A 21,824-nucleotide genomic window follows, 5' to 3' on the forward strand; every position below is an offset into this window, starting at 1 on the left:
ATGTAGCAGTTACAAGATTGAATTGTAGTAATAAAATTGTGCCAAAATGTGAACATTTTCATCTGTTGGATAGTTGATACATCACGAAAGGTAATTGTACAATAACCTTATGGTTATGTGACTACATGTGCTGTTGATTGTATCATTTTTCCTTAATAAATGTACCACAGAACAGGAGCTTTTGGAATTTTTCATATTAAGTACTTTTTGGATGGATCCTGTGAAATTATAATACTGCCCACAGTGTACAATGCCAATTACTGATAACAATTTTTAAATATCATATTGAGTATTTTGAAAATAGTCTAATTGGATAAACTAGTTTTTCATTTTTTTTGAAAAAGAAGTTTTTAAAAACTTGCATTTAGCTGCTCACTTTTGTGTTCACATTTTAAAATTTGCTGACTGACCCACTAAATCAAAGGAAAGGGCAAAAGCACAAACCTTTCTACATATCAGGAGAACTAATTTTCATCACGTGCTCTAAAACATCTGTAGGAAATTAAAGAACAAGGGCTTATCTGAAAATAGTGGTCGTTCAAGTTTGATTTTTCCTGAATTAATTTGCAGCTTATTTTGTACTTAACCTTTGAAAACAATGTAACCAATAAAATATATTTAATATGCATTTGTAAATGACTATCTAATGGAACCCAACTTGTTCTTTAATCCAATTTTAATTACTCACATTAATGGAATATTCTAACAATACAGGTCAGGCACTCTGTCAACACAATCTTGTGAACAGATGTCTGAATATGTATTTGGGCAACTTGACAATGATTACAGAACACTCAATTTTCTGAATATTTTATCCTGTTTCTTATTTCTTTATGATGGCAATTTTTATTTAGATTACTTAGGCCCAACAGGTCCATACCGACCCACCAAAGCACAACCCACCCAGACCCATTCCCCTACATTTACCCCTACCCTAACAATAGGGCAAATTGGAGGAAACCCACACAGACACAGGGAGAATGCACAAATTCCACACAGTCAGTCACCTGAGGCGGGAATTGAACCTGGGTCTCTGGTGCTGTGAGGCAGCAGTGCTAACCACTGTGCCACTGTGCCGCCCACTAATTTCTATTAACTTATCCTGTGGCAATCTCATAAATAACTTCTAGTACTGTGCCACTTAAAATATTTGAATGCTGTCATTAGTACTACAGCTGGACAAATGCTGGCTTCACTGTATGGCTCAGAGCAGTCACCATGTTTTGCCATTTCTTTAATTTAAGTACAACAAAATTGTAAGAAAATTTGATTGTGAAAGGGCTAAATGCCGTGAAGTGCTGTCACTCAATGTTTGTAGAACTCTGCATAAATTACCTAGCCTTTTCAGATGTCACAATGTCTTTTCCCTTATAGGTTATTGGAGGCCTTTTATGTGGATTGCTGATGTAGACCAGATAATTCGAAAACACCGCTGGTCCCAGGGATCTGAGATTTATAGTGTCTTTTCAATTATGCTACCTATCGTACTACATAAACCTCCACCTTAACTTATGAATACCAAATAAATGTAAAAACATTAACGGAAATAGATATTTTCACATGCTGATTCATGTACAGATGTGTAAAGCTTTTCATTTTAGATGCTGATGGACCGTCATAAAATTAGTACCAAGATCAGAAGATATTCTGAAACTTGAAAGGGTTCAGAAAAGATTTACAAGGATGTTGCCAGGGTTGGAGGGTTTGAGCTATAGCGAGAGGCTGAACAGGCTGGGGCTGTTTTCCCTGGAGCGTCGGAGGCTGAGGGGTGACCGGATAGAGGTTTATAAAATCATGAGGGGCATGGATAGGAAAAATAGACAAGGTCTTTTCCCTGTGGTGGGGGAGTCCAGAACTAGAGGGCATAGGTTTAGGGTGAGAGAGGAAAGATATGAAAGAGACCTAAGAGGCAACCTTTTCACTCAGTGTGTAACGTGTATGGAATGAGCTGCCAGAGGAAGTGGTGGAAGCTGGTACAATTGCAACATTTAAAAGGCACCTGAATGGGTATATGAATAGGAAGTGTTTGGAAGGATCTGGGCCAGGTGGTGGCAGGTGGGACTAGATTGGTTTGGGATATCTGGTCGGCATGGACGATTTGGACCGAAGAGAGTTTCCGTTCTGTACATCTCCGTGACTCTATAACATCCGAGAAGATACGTAAATAACAACTTCAAAGATGCGCAGTAAAGTTAAAGCTAGATTACATAGATAAATTAAATGTTTACAGAAATGCAGTAGACAGTGTTTATCCAGTACAACAAAAATTTGTTTGCAACCAGAATTTCTGACAGTACATTTTTGTTAAACATTTTGGTAATATTCAAAGTTCAAAGTGCATTATTTAAACACCTAATAACAATAGATTGTAAATCCTGTAGCAACTATCAGTAAAACAAGCAGCTGATCTAGGTTGCTGTGAATATTGTGGAGTCAGCCTGGTGTTCAGTTAGTGATTTTACTATAATGCCTCGCTGGGATCCTCAGCTGCCCACCACCTTCTCTTTTCCTGTAATCTCTCAAAACAGCACCTAGCTTTGCAGCCAGAATAATGCAAGCTCTTTGTTAAATGGCGTTTTTGACTTACTGGCACTATCTGAGCATGCTAAGTTACAAAGACTTAGGGGACTGCGGGTTTTAAAAGTTTTAAATCTCCTTATTGCTCTGTCTCATTTTATCTCTTTCTATTTCATGTTGTCTGTCCTCAAAATTCACTCTCCTTTTCTTTCTTTCTGTTTGTGGTTCCAGCATTTATCAACATTCCCTTACTTCTCTTCAGCATTTGTGCTGTTGACAATACATCTGTTTGGGACAATTGATGCTCGTAGCAATAAAAGGTGGAGCTGTGTGTACTACTACTTAAAAACTGTTGCTGGAAATCTTCTAAATTTTTTGATCTTTATAGGTAGTAAATTTGCAGATGACGACATCAAAATTGGAGGTGTGGTGGTCAGCGAAGAAAGTTACCTCCGATTATAATGGAATCTTGACCAGATGGGCCAATGGGCTGAGAAGTGGCAGATGGAGTTTAATTTAGATAAATGCGAGGTTCAGCATTTTGGGAAAGCAAATCTTAGCAGGACTTGTACACTTAATGGTAAGGTCCTAGGGAGTGTTGCTGAACAAACAGACCTTGGAGTGCAGGTTCATAGCTCCTTGAAAGTAGAGTCGCAGGTAGATAGGATAGTGACGAGAGCATTTGGCATGCTTTCCTTTATTGGTCAGAGTATTGAGTACAGGAGTTGGGAGTCATGTTGCGGCTGTACAGGACATTGGTTAGGCCATTTTTTGGAATATTGCGTGTAATTCTAGTCTCCTTCCTATTGCAAGGATGTTGTGAAACTTGAAAGGGTTCAGAAAAGATTTACAAGGATGTTGCCAGGGTTGGAGGATTTGAGCTATAGGGAGAGGTTGAATAGGCTGGGGCTGTTTTTCCTGGAGTGCTGGAGGCTAAGAGGTGGCCTTTATAGAAGTTTATAAAATCATGCGCATAGATCGGATAAATAGACAAAATCTTTTCCCTGGGGTGGGGGAGTCCAGAACTAGAGGGCATAGGTTTAGGCTGAGAGGAGAAAGATATAAAAGAGACCTAAAGGGCAACCTTTTCATGCAGAGGGTGGTACGTGTATGGAATGAGCTGCCAGAGGAAGTGGTGGAGGGTGGCACAGTTGCAACATTTTAAAACGCATCTGGATGGATATATGAATAGGAAGGGTTTGGAGGGATGTGGGCTCGGTGCTGAGAGGTGGGACTAGATTGGGTTGAGATACCTGGTTGGCATGGACGAATTGGACTGAAGGGTCTTTTTCTGCGCTGTACTTATCTATGACTCTGACTCTATAATTGGTGTTACCACAGAAAATAATTTTAGAAAAAGCATTATAGCAAATAGTTGCTTTGGAACAAGAGTTGTGCGTTGGATTTCTAAGTATGATAAGTACAAAATGCATAAATGCATATAATGAACATTATAGTCCACATGTTGCACTTGGATTACATTTGATCATTGAAAGATCACTAACAAGCCACATTTCCATTTTCCATCCTAATAATTTTTCTGATTTAATTAAAGTAATGATTAGGTCAGAGGTCTGGGTACTTGGTGACTGTGAAACCCCTTGTCCAATAGGAACCTTTTTGTGCCTGTCCAAGGAAGCTTCATGGAGGACTGTTGAGACTAGCAAAGACATAGATAGGAGTGATATTAAAATAGTCCTGCTGTTTTCAAGAGACTGTTGCCAGATCTTCATTGAGATTGATATAAAATAAAAGGTACAGTTCTAAAGGACATGCAGGAGTAGAGACACCTGGGATATATGTACTGGACAGGGCAGGTTGGGAAAGTAACTAATAAGGTGTAATGGATCTTTGGCTTTATGGATGAGGGCATAAAATATAGAAGCAGGGACTTTGTTTGAAAGTAATAAAAAAACTAGTCTGAACTCAACTAGATTATTGTGTCCAGTTCTGAATAGCATATTTTAGTAAAAGATTTTAATGTGTGTAAGACTGCAAAAATACTCCAATGAGTAATTCCAGTAATGAGGAACTTCAGTATCCCAAATAAATGGGAGAAGCTGGAACTGTTGCCATTTGAGAATTGGTCCTGGAGATGAGGTTTGGTAAAGGTTTATATTGGTGGGTCTGCACAGAGTAGATGGAGAAAAACTTTGTTGGCAGTGTGTCAAGAGCCAAAGGATAACAATTTAAGGTGATTGACAAAACAACCAAAGGTGATATGAGGACAATCTTTCTATCATCACAAGTGTTCAGGACCTGAGATGTATTTGCTCAGTCCAATGGAAGCAAGTTGAATAGTGGATTTTGAAAGGAAATTTGTTATCCAAAGAGAAACTTTGCAGCGTTACAGGAAAATTATAGGGAAAGGGGCCAGCTGAAGTAACTTCTATAGAGAATCAGTAAATCAAATTGCTTCCTCTGCTGTAATCATTATTATGACAAGGTTGAGTCGTATAACAGGATCTGTCACAATTTTTCACTGGTGACTATAAAGAACCTTTATACTTATTAAAAACAACTAGAGCGGGAGTTTGAAGTTAGGAATGTCAGAATGGTTGTGATGCATATTTAATGATCTGCTGATAGTTTAGAAGTTTAATTTAACCTTGGCTGAGCTTCCTGTGGTGTGAAGCCATTGTAGTTTTTAAAAGAGGAGAACTAAACCTCAAGACACTTTGGTGATAAGTTGCCAAGAATAGATGGCAAAGTTTGAGAGGGAGCAACAGTATATACTTTAATTTATTAAGTTATCATGGCAGGTTTTGAAATCAGGTCTATAATTTTATGAAATGTAATATATTCTAAATATGTAACATTTAGCTTTTATGTATTTGTATTTCAAAGCATATTAGCATCAACTGAAGTTTTGGAAGTGTTTGTACTGACTACTGGGCTGTTTGTGAGATTGAAGTGTTAATTTCATTGAATAACCATTGAAATCAGTTCTCATGCATCAGTTCAGAATCCTTATGTCCCACATCAGTTTAGATCACCAACTTTCATTGCAAGTTCAGTGACACTAATGCAAATTTAAACTAAAAATAGTAAAACCTGTAAAACTACAGCAAGAAAATTGAGCCATATATGTGTTTTAAATTTTGTGTGAAAAACTAGTTTCTGGCAGCGTCCAGTGTTTACGCTGGCAAAATTCATTTATGTTTTGTATATTATGAATTTGCCATTGAGTTAGCAGGATGATTTCAAAATTGGAATTCGGAAAGAGTATTGGTTGTTGGTCTCCAAATTGTGGGATTAGTAAATAGGCTGTCCATCTCACCTTTCCATTTCGTTGAGACAACTGAATTAAACTTAGTTTTAATTGACATGACAGCAGATAATGTGACTTTTTTTTGTAAACTGGATAAATTTACAAATCAAGAGCATAGTGCCACCTTTTGAGCTTGTGCCACCTTTCACGAGATCGTGACCTATCTGTAAAGTATAAAGCGTTGAAAGGATCAATTTAGTCCATTCTGTCTGTGCTTATGCACTTCATGAAAATAAAGGCTTTCTCTGCTCCAATAAGAAAAATCAGCAAGTTTTTCCTAACAATGCCTCAACATGATGAATCATGTTCTAAGCTGAATGTTTGAGGCAGAGCTGGTGGAATTATTCCATTGACTCAAACTGCTAATGTACATTTTTTCACTATTTGATACGAATTTATTGAAATGGGTGTTCAATGCAGTGTCAAACCAGAATTTATTTTTCAGCTCTATTTATTACACCTCTGAGCAGTTTTCCTGTTTCTTTGTGTTTTGTAATTTTTTTAAAAAAGCAACAGATGTAGCATTCTTCAGTTCTCTGCCTGAAGGCTGGTCCGACCCACAACACCATGATCACCTCCATGGCTAAGAAAGGAGACAGTTCCTGAATCCATCCCAGCCAAAGTGCAGATTGGTGTTAACAGCATTGGATTCAATCAGTCCCAAACTGACTATTCACCCAACAATATCAACTGGTTCTCACTGAATCTGCATGACTGTGGCTCAATGATTTAGTGCTGTTGCCTCCCAGCACCAGGTTCAATTCCAACCTCTGGCGACTGCCTGTGTGGAGTTTGCGCATTCTCTCCGTGTCTGCATGGTCCTTGTGCTTCGGTTTCCTCCCATAGTCCAAAGATGTGCAGGTTAGGTGAATTGGCTGTGTTAAATTGCCCATCGTGTTCAGGGGTGTGTAAGTTAGGTGCATTTGTCAGGGGTAAGTATAGGATATGGGGAATGGTCTGGGTGGGTTACTGTTTGGAGGGTCAGTGTGGACTTGTTGGGCCAAAGGGCCTGTTTCTACATTGTAGGGATTCTATGATAAGATTACATGGATTTGGAGCATGGGACTATAGTTAGTGATGATACAAATTCCCATTTCTTTCCAATAAGTAGCTAACCAAGAATCTTTTCCACTCTTACTGCCTACTGTTGGCATATATTGGAGGGATTTACAATTGAATGCATCATTTGGACAGCAAGTCCTGTACTGGGACTTGAGCTGAAACCTCTGGCTCAGTGGCAGAGATACTACCTACTACGGAGAGCCTCACAAATCAGCATTAAATATCATACAGATTCTAAACTTATCATAAAAATATGCAGGTTCTTAAATACCTGATTGTGTTGCTTGGTCAGATGTTCTTTTAGGTATCTTAACCCTCAGTGTTGTATTTTACAAATCAATGTGTTGAGTACGTATTATGAAGTGTATCTCTTCCATTTTTAATATAACGCTAATAGCATTAAAAGGTTAAATTAGATTTTAGCTGAAGTGCTGTCCTTATGGGATTTCCTGCTCCTTGATCACCTAAAATGACAGAAGATCTCTGTACAGTTTGTCTATTTGCAGGCTGCAAGCAGCTCCGGAAGCTGGAACAACATCAAAAATTTCAGAACCACAGCTTTTTAAATCAATTCTATCCCTACACTCATTGCCTGTAAGAAATGCATTCCAGGGTGTGGTATTCTCTTGGAAATGTATTTATGTATAAAAATAATTTTCAGTCGCATTTCTAATTACGTTTTATTGCTCATTTTATTTTAAAGCAGTTGCCCATTTAGTGGCTATGTTGAGTGAAATTTAGAAATATGGCTTACAGCTCTGGTGGCATCTTGTATATATAATCACCATTAAGCAGCTAATGAAGGTGCATGCCCACAGTCTGGTAGCTTGCATTTTGTCTTTTGTGTTTGCCTGATCTTGCACGCATTGATCTTCATTCCACAATCATTGCTGCACGTTGGCCTGTGTATGAAAAATCATATCCATTCATTGAGCTTGTTGCCAAGACCCTTTTATGAGCAACACCAGTGGCTTTCATTTGCTGACCACCTAACCTTCTCAATTTTTTTTCACTTAACCATTGCTTGTGCAAGCATGTTGAATCTCACAGATAACAGGCATTGTCGTTGCATACTTAATTGTACCAAGTATTGACACATCATTCAATACTGTGCTGGTTACAGTTTGTTCATATAGTAATCTTGAGCTAAGTTTTGCTCCAAACCACTTCAATATTGTTTGGTACCTTCATTAGTTTGACCAGTTAGTTCTGAAAAATTGTTTCTAAATATCCAAAGTCAATGTTTAAGACTCCTCTTACATAGATCTCTTATTCTGCATGCTTGATCTTTGCCCGGCTATGTGTCTGCTTCTGCTCTTCTCTTGTTTGTACATATTCTGAATTTAATTTGGAGAGACATTTGGAATTAAATTGGTACAAAATCTGTCACAGTGAGCATTTGGTTCCTTTATGATGATTATATTCATGAGATCAACTGCCTGTTCACAATTCAAGAAATTTTCACACAAATCAGCAAGATCATTTTCTGCCACTTCGTTTTATTTTGAGCTCAGCTTATTGAAATTTCCAGTTGACTTCCATGGTTCATGATCCAAACAGCCACAACTCTCTTCCAATTTCAACTATCTTTTTTCTCTCTGGCACATATTGCTTCAACATTTCTTGTGATCAGCTTCTGTTTTCTTTGATTTGTTCCATTAATAGACATATCCTGCCTTTGTATTAACTCTTGTTTGTTTAAATCATTTCATTCTCCTAAAAAATGACCTTTGCTTCCATTTCAGTTCCTCCAATTGCTCACTTATATGCTTCAGCCAGGTAGGGTGGCTGATTGGGTTGGTCAGTAATTGCTCTTGGGGATAGCTGCGGTGAGCTGCCTTCTTGAACCAGTGCTCAGGCCCACAGTGCTGCTTCGGAGGAAGTTGACCCATGACACTGAAGAAATGTTAGTTCTTCAATTTGTTTCCAATCTAGTGCATATTTAATATACCCGCCTCTGTGTTCATGTTTGCTGTTTCCGTTGTTTGTCCATTTCAACCAGTATTTTATGGGTTACACAATTTCTTTGTCCTTTTCCTGTTTACTGGAATTGTGGTTTGCTCAGCACATCCCTGATTTCATCTAAAACTGCACCAATCCTCGTTCATGCTTTCCCTTGATATTTTCTGGTGACATAACAGTATTGGATTGATTCCGTCTTGCTGCCTGATCATTATTAATAATGAAGCAATGCTGATATGTTGGCTCTGTCAATTCAGACCACGGCTCGACTGTGATAGAAGCTTCATTGAAACTGAAGAGAGCGAGGAATTATGTATGTAGAAAAACAGGAATTTTGAAGAGCTGAAAAAAATAAGGTTGGTTAAGATTCAGCAAGAAAGTGATTATAGTGCAAGAAATAAACAAGTAACCAGTCTGGAAAAGGATAATTCAGTTTACTGACAACTGAAGTGGGAGTAGCAAAACAGGTCCACATTTAAACTCGTCAAGGCGGATTTATGAATAGTATTGGGAAGTTCTTTCGACAATGATCAATATGTGAAGTATACGTCTAATTGGAATAGCAGAAGTGAAAATCTGGAACAGGAACAAAATGGCTAAGCGGCAACTATTACGTGTTTATGAATCGCTCAACTAAGATGGGCTTAACAGCTTTCCTGAAAATTTTTGAAAAGGAAACAGCAGTCGAACAAATGTAAAGATCATGATATTTCTTTTGGTTCTTTCAGGAGCTATTTATGCTGGCAAGAGTAAAACAATAGCAGAAGAGTCTGACATTGATGTTCAATTGAACTTTGTCAATAAATATATTTCCTTTACATACTTGTTGAAGTTTTTCTAAAGCCAAAGCAAATAAGACTCTTTTTCAGAGTAAGTTCTCTGCTGCTATGTTGCATGTTTTTGTGACACCTGTTCTACAAGCTTGTCCTTTGACAGTGTATTAGAACATTGAAAAAGTAATTGAGAAATTGACAGGTTATCTGCATCCTGTTTATATTACATAATGACTGCATTTATTCCACAGCAAATCCTACATTGTGGGATACACAAGCCAAAATAAATTATCAAGTAGATTTTGCTGAAGTTTATCTACTAGCAAAAATCACAAATTTTTGATTTCTTGTCTGCTTCCTATTTCTTCACATGTGCTACTTTCAAATGCTATCTAGCCAACTCATCTTCTCTATTTAATCTTGACCTAAAACTTGTCACAGCCCAAATGTGTGGTCTCTGAACTCACCAATTTCCCCTTAATTTATTTGAGTGGTCCTTTCACCTCATGTCCAAAAATCAACTCCAATACACTGAATTTAGTTGATTCATGAGGTGTATTCCTAATTGCAAACAATACAAATAGGATTCCTTTATCCCAGGCCTCTTGATGGTCTTGACTGTAAGCTCACAACATGGACTTTAAAGTTGAATGCCATTGTTTTAATGCTGTCTGTGATTCTGGGTGTAACAGTGCATTTGAATTGTTTTACTTCTAAGATATCCATAACTTGCTTAAAAAACTTTGATGTAAAATTTTATCCAAATTGTCTTTCTGTGGATCAAGTAGTATCAAGTAAAAAAAATTTGCATAACTCTTCTACAGTCCTTTTAGCCATGATCCTGTGTAATGGAATGACCTCTGGAAATCCAGGAGACTCATCCATTATGGTAGTCAAATTCTGATTCGCACTTGTAAGCAGGGGTCCTATGCAATCAATTAAGACTCTTGTAAAAGGTTCCTCAGAGGTGGAAATGGGTATTAAGGGTTTTATCACTGGCTGAGGTTTTTCAGTTACCTGATACGTTTGACATGTCTGGCAAAAGTTAACCACATCTGTGTGCAGTCCAGGCCAATAACATTACTTCTATATTTTGGCTGGAATTTTCCTTAATTTGCAAACAACCTCCTGCTGTTGATCCACGTGTTGTCCGCACAATTCCTTTCTATAATCCACCAGTAATACAACTTCATGAATTTCTGCCAATTACTCAATCATACAGCATGGAAACAGACCCTTCAGACCAACCAATCCCTAACTGAACTAGTTCCACCTGCCTGCCCCTTGCCCTTTTCCCTCCAAACCTTCCCTGTGCATGCATCTCTCCAAACGTCTGTAAAATGTTGTGATTGTACCCGCATCCACTTTCACAGGAAGTTCATTCCACGTGCGAACCACCCTCTTCAACATTGCCTCATCTTTCTTAAATCCCTCACCTCTTGAAATCCCCCATCCTAGGAAAATGACAACTACTGTTAACTCTATCTATATCTCTCATTATTTTATAAACTTCCAAAAGATCGCCTCTCAACCTCCCACACTCCAGTGAAAAAAATTCCCTGCCTATCCAATCTTTTATAACTCGAACCTTCCGTACCTGGCAACATCTTGAAAGATCTGTTCTAAACCCTCTCTAGCTTGATAATAACCTTCCTATAACTGGGCAACCAGAACTGGACACAGTATTCCAGAAGAGGCCTTGCCAATGTCCCGTACAACCTCAACGCGACTTTCTAACTCTGATACTCAAAGGACTAAGCAATGAAGGCAAGCATGCCAAATACCTTTATGATGGTCTCCATTTTCATATCAAGATTTTATTTTTAAGATTGTAAAATTCTGGGATTTACTCAGATGATTCTTCTGTGTGTTTTTTGATAGAACTGCTTACGTTTTTCCTCTGTTGTAATTCAATTGATTTCTCTGAACTAAAAATACCCAGTTTGTCCTCTACCTGTTCTTGTAATTTCTCAACCGTTTGGTCAAACATGGTCTATGACAATTGAATTTCAACTTCCTTATTGTTATTGCTTGTTTTCTCCTGCTTCCATCTGTGTCTTGTTATCTTCTCACAGTCAGGAAAAGACCCAGGATATACTTCCTGTAACACCTCAGTTGTGAGATTTTTTCCACTGGCATTTCAACCACAATAGGTATCATTCCCACCCGTGATCCAACCTTATCATTACAAAGGTTAAACTCTGTTTCCGGAACTGAGGGGCTAAGAAATAAATGGGAAGGCAGTGGGGCTTGGGGGAGGGTAACAGGGAATATAATAGATAGTTGAAGGTGGGGGTGTAAGTGATAGGTCTAACAGGAAGCTGGAGCAGATAGTTGGGAAATGGTGGTAGGAGGAGGAGAATGTTTCAATTCTGGAAATAAGAGTTTATCCTTGGTAATAATAACAGGTGGAAATGATACCTATTGTAGTTGAAAAGTCAGTGGAAAAATCACGCAACTAAGGTGTTACAGGTAGTACAGTTCAAGAGAGCAGTGCCGAGTTAGACGGTTTGGACTGGGAAATGGGGAAACTGGTGAAATCCACATTGATCAGGTTGTACATACTTTTGCAGCTGTTTAGGTTCCATTGGGCTTTCTTACCATTCCAACAAAACTCACCAGCTCATCTTGTTTTCCCATATCCATCTACCCAGTGCTTTTTCTAACCACTGATATTGCAACTTCATGTGGCCTACGTTATTCTAGTGAAATACCTAAGCTTTTTTACCTCTTCCCCCTCATCGATTTCCTTTTTAACTTCTGTTATTTTTGCTATTAGATTAGATTACTTACAGTGTGGAAACAGGCCCTTCGGCCCAACAAGTCCACACCGACCCGCCGAAGTGCAACCCACCCATACCCCTACATATATCCCTTACCTAACACTACGGGCAATTTAGCATGGCCAATTCACCTGACTCGCCCATCTTTGGACTGTGGGAGGAAACCGGAGCACCCAGAGGAAACCCACGCAGACACGGGGAGAACGTGCAAACTCCACACAGTCAGTCGCCTGAGGTGGGAATTGAACCCAGGTCCCTGGCGCTGTGAGGCAGCAGTGCTAACCACTGCCACCGTGCCGCTATATTCATTGAGATCTTCTTTTCCCTTACCACCTGAGGACTTCTGTTTTCCCCAAGAGTGTCATATGTTTGTAATTTTAATGTCCTTATCCACCCATCAAAGTTACTTTGTTTGATCTTTACAAACTCTGTGTACATTTGACCACGTTTCCTCCTCAGATTCCTAAAACATAAGTTTCTAGTACTAGTCCATATGCACTTAAAGTGGCTTTTTTTTTAACCTCATTATATTCCCCAGATAACCAGGTTTTAATAATGATGCAAATACCTCACTAGCTCTATCTTTGTTTGGATCAACAAAATCCACATGGTCAAGTGCTATTTCATCTATATAGTCACTTTTTCAAATTAAATGAAAAAAGCTTCTACATGCTTCTCATCAAACTTGGGCAACACTTGGACATTCTTAAATAGATCCTCACCAGGTCTTTGGCTAGGATGAGATTGCTCTTCATCATGGTCCTCATCACTACTCCTACCTTTCACCTCTACCTCCATCATTTTAAGTCAACTTTGACATTTTAGTTCCAATCTCCAAAGTTCAAAAGCCCACTTTCTCCCTTTCTTCTGCGAGGGCATTCCTTCCTTTTCTTTTTGTAATTCAGTCTGTTTCATTTCCTTTTTATGTTCAAGCTGCTTCACTTGAGGTTGAATTTTAGCCATTTCCAAAGATTCTGATGTCATTTCCGGCAATTGTAAATGTCAGGCCATTGCTGCAATTACCTCCACCTTTGCATGGACAAAGGCAACCCCAGCTTGTCTGCTAATTCCAAAAGCTTTGTCTTGCTCATCTTTTATAAATCTCCTGAAGTGACATATAGAGCCAAACAGACCCTTCGATCCGACCAATCCATGCTGACCATAATTCTAAACTAAACTAGTCCCACCTGCCTGCACTTGACCCATATCCTTCCAAACGTTTCTTATTAATGTATTCATCTAAATGTCTTAAACATTGTTGACTAAAAGAACCAGAAATTATTCCAAACAACAACTACAAAAAATGTAATAACTGAGAAATTTAGATGTAAATCCAGAAATAAGCCTCCAATCTCAGAAGCAGCTGCAAGATCCATGCTACTTAGTCCACCACTACTTCCACCCTCAGGAAACTCTTAATGATTGAAAGAGGCATTACTACACAAGACACAGCATTTTTAAAGCAACTGAATTCAACATCCAGAAACAGAACACCAACCTTTGCCACTATTTGCCTTGGGGTCCAATAATCCTAAACCCAATCTGGAATTTGAAATTTTGATTCCAACAAGAACCTCCAGTTTGTTACGGGCCAGACCAAAATCTCTCCAAATACATTAAGAGGATAGCCGAGACCTCAAGTTTTTCTTATGTTAAAGGCAAAACGTTTTGTTCCAAATGAAATTCAATTGGCCGGATTACTTGACTTTAATCAAAGCACACATTACACTTATGCTACAATTCAAATACAAAATAAAAGAATTAGCTTAACAGTAACTCCACTGAAATGCTTAACCCCTTCCCCGGTGACTTTTTTTGGAGAAAACATTTCATTTTCAGATGAATATTTTTATTGCTTTTTTTAAATAGTATTTTTAATGCTGATTATGGAAATAACTTTTGTTTTTATCTATTTTCAATATTTTACTTGAAATTTTATTTTGAAGATACCATTTTTGGCAAAAACAAATTGGTCCTTCAAGTAGTTCATCTTTCGACCAGTTCATTTCTTGATCTGGCATTTTCACAATAACCCCCCAAGCATTTTCAAGGCGAAAAACACTCAAATTTCTGCCTTTGTTCCAGGGCGCCACATACAATCTCTTTCTCCAGTTTGTTCAGCAAAGCGATTAGTTTCGTCCACAACTGGATCAATAATTCTGTTGTCACATAAAAGACTAAAAAAAATCCAAAAGAGTCAAATCAGCTGTGTCTTGATCAATTGATATTCTAGGATTTCCAGTGAAAGGGAAGCATGGTAGTGGAGGAAGCATGCATTCTTCCGACACCACAAGTCGACACCAAATTCGTCCATCCTCCTCCTCCTCCTCACTTGAGAGAGAATAGCCATTATCAGACGAGCTAGCACTCTCATCTGATGTATCCAATCTTCTAATAGAAGGTTCATGCTCAAAAACGAATGACAGTGTGCGCCCAAAAGCGGTGTGTCAACACTTCTTGCAATGCCTGAGGTGGAAGAGACACAGCTACCAGACGTATGAGTCACCGAGTATACTCGTTTCTAGCTGAGAAGGGCCCAGAAATGTCGAGAATTGACATATAAACTCGTCTGTGGCTGTTTTTGAAATTATATGTTTTGGATAAGTTTACTTGTCGCACTCTGAAAAAGACAAATTGGGTGAAGACAAGTTAACTCGTCTTTGCCAGGTAAGGGGTTAATGAAAAAAAAAATTAACTAATTAACTATTTTAATGTAGTGGCATCCCAGAACCCCACACTTGGCAAAGGCAAATTCAGTAAAATAGATTTGACTCGCATGCAATTCCAACAGCAGAAAGAGAACCCCAGGTTTTAACAGTAAGACACAGGAGTAATTGCATCCATATCCGGCTTCAAGATCCCAGCAACCATCACTGAATGCTGAAACCTCAAAAAAAAAGGTAGTCCTGGCTCTGTGGAAGCTTGACACCCCCCATATCCAGGCTACTTCTATCGTTGTGACTTTTTTAAAAAAAAAAGCAAGGCCTCAATGTTGTTTACTCATTGATGTTGAAGGGGAACACTCGGCATCTCATCCGCAACCTCTCCATCTTGGGGGAAAAAAGGACAAAATATACTGCTTAAAGCCATAGTATATTCACAATTGTATGGCAGTATACCAAGATGAGAGGGAGTAAATAATGTAGGTATCCACAGGGCCTATAGCCTTAATCAAAGAGATCACTTCTCGTACATAGTTAACCATGTTTTCATTACTTTCCAGGTTATTTCAACTATCCAGGTAGATGAGAACTTTTGTAATATAACTACCAACAAAGTAGATATTGTTGAGTCTATCAGACATGATGTGTAAACTTTAAATGCCGTTGCTAAAGTCAAAGCTAATATGTTAAGTAAACATGTCAATTTACCACGACAAAGAATACTGAAAAAGACCAGGCACATCCGCTAGCTCTAATATTCACAGGCTCCCCTGGCTAAAGACATTCAGCAGGACCTTAGATAGTGGATTAAATCACTGGTTTCCTTCCACAACAGCTTTGTTGGTATACAGAAGGAAACGCCAGTGTTGTTTGGTTGTCTCTCTTTTGAGATTGTATTCAGCTTATCAAGCAAAATATATCATTGGAATTTTAGCCAAGTATTTCAAGTACAGAACTACAAACCATAATTCAAAGCAGCGGAATAAAGTAGGATCAGAAACGCTAATGGAAATAAGTGGAAAGTAAACTTGAACAGAGATCTAGAGAAAGATCTTCATTCAAAGAAGAGGACGTGTTTGGAAAAGACCAGCCAGTTACTTTCATTTTTAATCTAAACTAAAGCAAGATAGTATTTTCTCGATGGCAACATAGAACTGTCATTGATGTGCTGTGAATGACGTCGTTGTTCAGATTTCAATTAAAAAGTTAGAAATGAATACTTAGTTTCCCTGTATGTTTGAGATAGCAGGTTGTGTAAAGATTTTCATTTGAATGGTGACATTGATCAGATTGATCATCAATTAAGAGATGCTAAGCCAATTTCACATTCTGGACAGCATACCTAATTAAGTAAGTGAGCTCAGTAAATCTATTCCATTTATTCAAGAAAGAAAGTTCAAATTGGTTATCAAAATACTGAGCTCTGTAAGTAAGTGCAATTATTTTTGAGCATTGCCGCATTTGTACTTGAAGCTAAGCTGGTGCACGTGAAAATGGATATTGATGTTAAGCATCCACAAAAATCGCCCTGTTAGTTGAGGAATACGAAATATCCCAGAAAGTGTCATTCGCATTCCTCTTTCTCTGCCCATTCGGTATAGCGTCTGACTTTTTAATTGAAATTAATTGAAACAGAATTAGAAATGATTGTTCACGAACAATGTGCGGAATAATATTAAAATTATAGTGGGCATCTCCTTAACAGTGAAAGAGCAATGCCCCATCTGAGCATTGATTTATAGTTTCTTTACTCAATAACTGTGGTATGAAGTATAGTTTCCTATGGTATTTTACTGATATGCGATTATAGAAGATTTTTACTTCCTATTCCACTGTTGATTTTAGTTTTGCCCATAAACATAATGAAGTACAGTGGTATCTGTTGATTGTGACTCGAACACGGCAGTAATGCAAGAAAAACAGCACATGTTCTTTGTTAATTTTAGCTTTACTTATTTTCTTGGAGGCTGTAATATTTCAGTACAGGGGCTAAAATTGACTTTTATTTTGTAATCTTAAATGATCACTGCTTTCAAAACTTGATGATACCAGATTTAAGATTGGAAACCAAGCAGGTGTCAAAAAAAATCCACCTCAAAAAATATTTGTTGCTAATAATTCAATGACTCTTATGATTAGTTATTAAAATTGCTCTCTTTTTGGTTAAAACCTTCAGAACTTTAAAATATTTATTTAGTGCAATTAACAAGGCAGATGACCTTGCTGAGTAATGGTTTCTTTCATAGCTTGTAATTTTCACTGTTACTAACTGTTCATTGAGTCTGCTATTAAGTGCACAATTGTATTCAGTCAGATGTTTTGATTCTGAAGCTGACAGTTATAAAAGTCATAATTATTCCTCTATTCCTCTATTCCTCTGTATTCCTGATGAAGGACTTTTGCTCGAAACATCGATTTTCTTGCTCCTCAGATGCTGCCTGACCTGCTGTGCTTTTCCAGCACCACTCTAATCTGGACTCTGGTTTCCAGCATCTGCAGTCCTTGTTTTTATCTCATTATAAAAGTTGTTTGGAGATGAAGTGGGCCATAATAATCATGACTGGGCAAAAAGCAATTGATAATGCAGCAAAACTTGATGTCGGATGAGGTGTAAACAGGCAGATGTCTGTTAATATTTAACATCCCCCTGCCTCATCCCATCTCATTGAAAGTTAGCACTACCTGCTAAGTTTAACAAAATGAATCCAAATTTCCTGCCTATGTGGAAGTATAAACTCATCTAACCATGTAGATTTAGGGAGCAACATGGGTATAGCAGTGATTTTGATACTTGGTGAACCACCGGAGTTTCCAGTACTGGTGCTGAACATTTTGGGGGGAAGAACTGCCACATATGATACAGTAAGCCTGACTGAAGCAGCGTTCTTTGAGCTACTTGTATGTTGCCAGAGGTCGTACTGTTTGTATCAGCATCATTGCTGAAATTGGCAGAATAAATTATGGGTAGTTTGAGAACTAGAGAATCGACGTTTCGGGCATAAGCCCTTCTTCAGGAATGCCCGAAACGTCAATTCTCCTGCTCATTGGATGCTGCCTGACCTGCAGCACTTTTCCAGCAACACAGTTTTCAGCTCTGATCTCCAACATCTGCAGTCCTCACTTTCCCCTAGTTTGAGAACTGGTTGTTCTCACTAGAAATCACTTTGATGCTTCACAAATTCTTTCACGTATCATTTATTGACATCTAGAGAATCTGATCTTAAATAATTTATCCTCAGAATTTAGCATTCACCCCGAAGTGAAAGAACAGGATGTTAAATCAAATTGCCCTGTGTTGTGCATGCCAATAATAGTGAACTTAGTCCCCATCTGTTTAATTAAGTAATTAAGAATGTGCTCTCACCTAATAAAGATTTTGTGGAATACTTTAAATCTTGTGTTTTTCCATGTATTAACATACCTTCTTTTTCTGGAAACAGGAATCTCCCCAAGATAGTGCAATCACCAGGGATATCAATCGAACTTTTCCAGCACATGATTACTTCAAGGACACTGGTGGGGATGGTCAGGATTCCTTGTACAAGATATGCAAGGTATCATCTTGCCAGTATATTGTGGTGCATTTTTGATTATGAATATATGTTTATTCTAATTCTCTGATTTAATGTTATACCCATTTACTTCTGCAAATAGATTTTACAGTATCCATTAAAATTTTAAGAAAGTCTTCAATAAGCTTGTAAATTTTCTCGCACTTTTCAATTGAAACTGTAGTTATCCTCTAAATGTGGCACCCTGTGTTTCTTTTCATTTCCTATCCCTCATAACTAAATTGCACTTAATATAGCAGAAATTGTGTTTGTTTTTGAATCTCTTTCAGACTTCAGCATTAAGCAGTAAATTGTATTGATGAATTGGAAACATTGGTACAGGTCCTTTTTGCCTTTAAAATTTCAGGATGAGGTTTTTGAAACTGCAGTAGTTACTTTCATGTGATTAAAATAGTCAGAGCAAATGAGAAAAAGGATTCCCTGAAGTGTCTCGAGTAAGCTGATGAAAGAATATCAAGCAGAAATTTCTATATGTTCTTTTAGCAATCCAAACATCTGTGACAGACCATTATCAATACAACATTAACTGTCAAAACAGAAGGCAGCATGAAACAATGAGAAACTATTCAGATCAAGTTTTTTTCCTCCCATAAACCATCTGCAGTTTGCTCATTTTATTAACTTTTTTTTCTCTCAACCTTGTTAAACAAATAATAAGCCAGTAACAAAACCAGAAAGTTGAAGCAATCTAAAAATCGTCATTGCCCCCCACCCCCCTCAAATGACCATAAACCTTTTGCATGAAGTCTGCAACCTATATTCTGAAACATGGCATTATTTCCATCGTTCTTGCATTATCCAAATGTTTTACCATATGGTATGAAATTGCCTTTGCTAAAATAGATGCCTGACCAGCTCAGTGAATTTATCAAGGTGGCATAATGTCTATTCTTGTGTTTGTTTTGCCCTTGTCCTTAGTATTACCTGTATCTAAATTATTTGCATGTCTCATTATTTCAAAAGGTTTTGAGTTGTTACGAGGTTAACTGTAGGTACTTTTTTTATTGTTTAAAGTATTAGGTGCCTACGATGTTGTCTACTCATCATGGCTTCTTCCGAAATAGCTCCCAAACCTGAGATCTTCACCATCCAAAAAGGACAGGTGCAATATCTGCATGGCATAACCTATAAATTCCTTTACAAGCCACTCTGTTTGGACTTGATCACTTTTCCTTTATTGCCATTGGGTCATAATACTGGTACTTCCTACTTAACAGTAACTTCACCACACATACTGCATTAGTTGAAGAAGGCCTACCACTACTACCTCAAGTGCAACCAAGCATCACTAAGTAATGTGCAATAAATACACTCAAATTGTAAATTTTTTAAAAACGCATCAAAGTCCTCTTTCTGATCAGCGAATAGCACAAGCAGGCCAGCATTATTGTAATCCTAAATGCAGTGACAAAATGTTGCCGACATGCCATTCTATCGTAGGTAGAGGTGGTCACAAAGGGATAAATTGTCACTGTTTCTGGATTAAATATTTGTGTACTGTGTTTCAAAGCCATTTTGTTTTACCCGTACTGAAATTCTATTCAAACATAAAATGTCTAAAATGTTAAGAAACTGAGCTAAATTGACAGAAACAAATCAACAGAAAATATAGAAAACTCAAAACTGAAGATGCTTGTGCCAATCTTATCTGATTTTCTAACAGTCATAGGTATATTTGAGTTTATGGAGTTTTTTTCAGGAACAAATTGTTTTACGGAATAATTAAAGTGAGCACATTCAAGAACAAATGCAAACACTTAAAATTCCAACTACTTAATGTTAGAAAAACAAGTCCACTTCCCAATGTAAGTTTATTCCATTGAACTACCTTGGCTGTAAATCTATGAAAATGGGCAACATGAGTAGATGTAATACAAGAAGGTAGTTGCAATCAGTTGACAAATGTAACCACTGTATGAAATTATAAGAAACTCAATAGGATTCCTTAGAGAGACTTATGCTGTTGTTGATAATAACCAGATTGGAAACTTAAAATTTTAAGTTGTCTGATGTAAATGGTGAGAAACAAAATCAACAAATCAGAATCAACTTTTTCCAACTAAAGTAACTGACAAAGTTTTTAGACGTGGTCATTATTTTATGCGTACCTTGTTTTGGGATTCCCCATGTGCTCTTTGCAGCCTTAGTTTCAGCTTTCAGGTGACACTTTGTCTTTGACTAAGCTTGTGGTTCAATGAGCTAGTGTCTCTTTGTGCCTCGGTGTTATACTTTGTTTTATTATGTTTGTGTGTGGCAATTGGAATATTTTGCTGTATAAAAGGCTCTACAGCACTAACGTTTTCAAGAAATATTTGCAAAGTAAACAATAAGTGTGCATTCACCTTAATATTCCTGAGCTGCAAACAGGTCTCTCTGACTGATGTAGGTTCCTGACATTTGATGATTCAGATAAAACTTTAACATTACTAATTTATGAGGTTGGCCTGACAGGAAATAATAATTGATGCAAGATGGCTGGCTCAGCATGCATGGTGAATAGCTTGATGTTCATTTCAGTTGTTTACTTTGATCTGTTAACATCAATTTGCAGTATATATATCTATTGCAAACCTGGCAGGAAGTGAGGTCAAGTGCTACTTACACAAAGAGTATTGCATGTTGTTGCACAATAATTTTGTTTACTCCATACCCAGACAGTTTTACTTTAGGCACAGCAATATTGAATAAAATGGGTGAATATCTGCCAAATTCATAGTACCAGTGCAGCCTATATTTAAAAATGTTATAATTATGGATAATATTGACTAAGCTGCATTCATTACCAACTCTTGAAGGGGTGGTAGTCTTCCTTCAAGTTGATCATAAAGTTATGTATCTACGTGTAGACATTGTTGCTAATCGCTCATGGACTAACTAGGATGTGCTCTCTCCAAACATTAGCAGTGTTCTAATATCTGCCCTTTTGAAACAGCCATGCATTATTCATTTGAAGTAGTGAATTTGTGCTGTGCCAAAATAGGAGATTTCTTCCCCTGCTTTAAAAGCCTACATAATTTATGTCACCTAGCATTAAGTGAAATGAATTCAATTATTTGTACTAAGAGAAAATGTGAAGAATAATTGAACATTCTATTTTCATTATTTCTCTGTTAAATTAAAATGCTTGACCCAAGAAGTCTCAAAGCTAAAATTGGAATTTTATTAATTTGAAATGTTTTCTTTGAAAATGAAACAGATGCCTTCTTTCTGCAGTGTGGCTG

The 21,824-nt window shown here is 37.6% G+C and overlaps 1 protein-coding gene across 3 annotated transcripts in view; it reads left to right on the top strand.

Annotated features, from left to right (window-relative positions):
- LOC132825844 (rab GTPase-activating protein 1) overlaps positions 1–21,824 on the top strand; it is a 182,319-nt gene that overhangs the window by 119,972 nt on the left and 40,523 nt on the right. For all 3 annotated transcript variants that reach the window (XM_060841384.1, XM_060841386.1, XM_060841385.1), the window contains one exon: positions 18,472–18,585. In XM_060841384.1, coding sequence (XP_060697367.1) covers positions 18,472–18,585 — 114 coding nt within the window. The remainder of the gene's footprint in view (positions 1–18,471; positions 18,586–21,824) is intronic.

This window comes from Hemiscyllium ocellatum, chromosome 21 (assembly GCF_020745735.1).
Source record: "Hemiscyllium ocellatum isolate sHemOce1 chromosome 21, sHemOce1.pat.X.cur, whole genome shotgun sequence".
NCBI lineage: Eukaryota > Metazoa > Chordata > Chondrichthyes > Orectolobiformes > Hemiscylliidae > Hemiscyllium > Hemiscyllium ocellatum.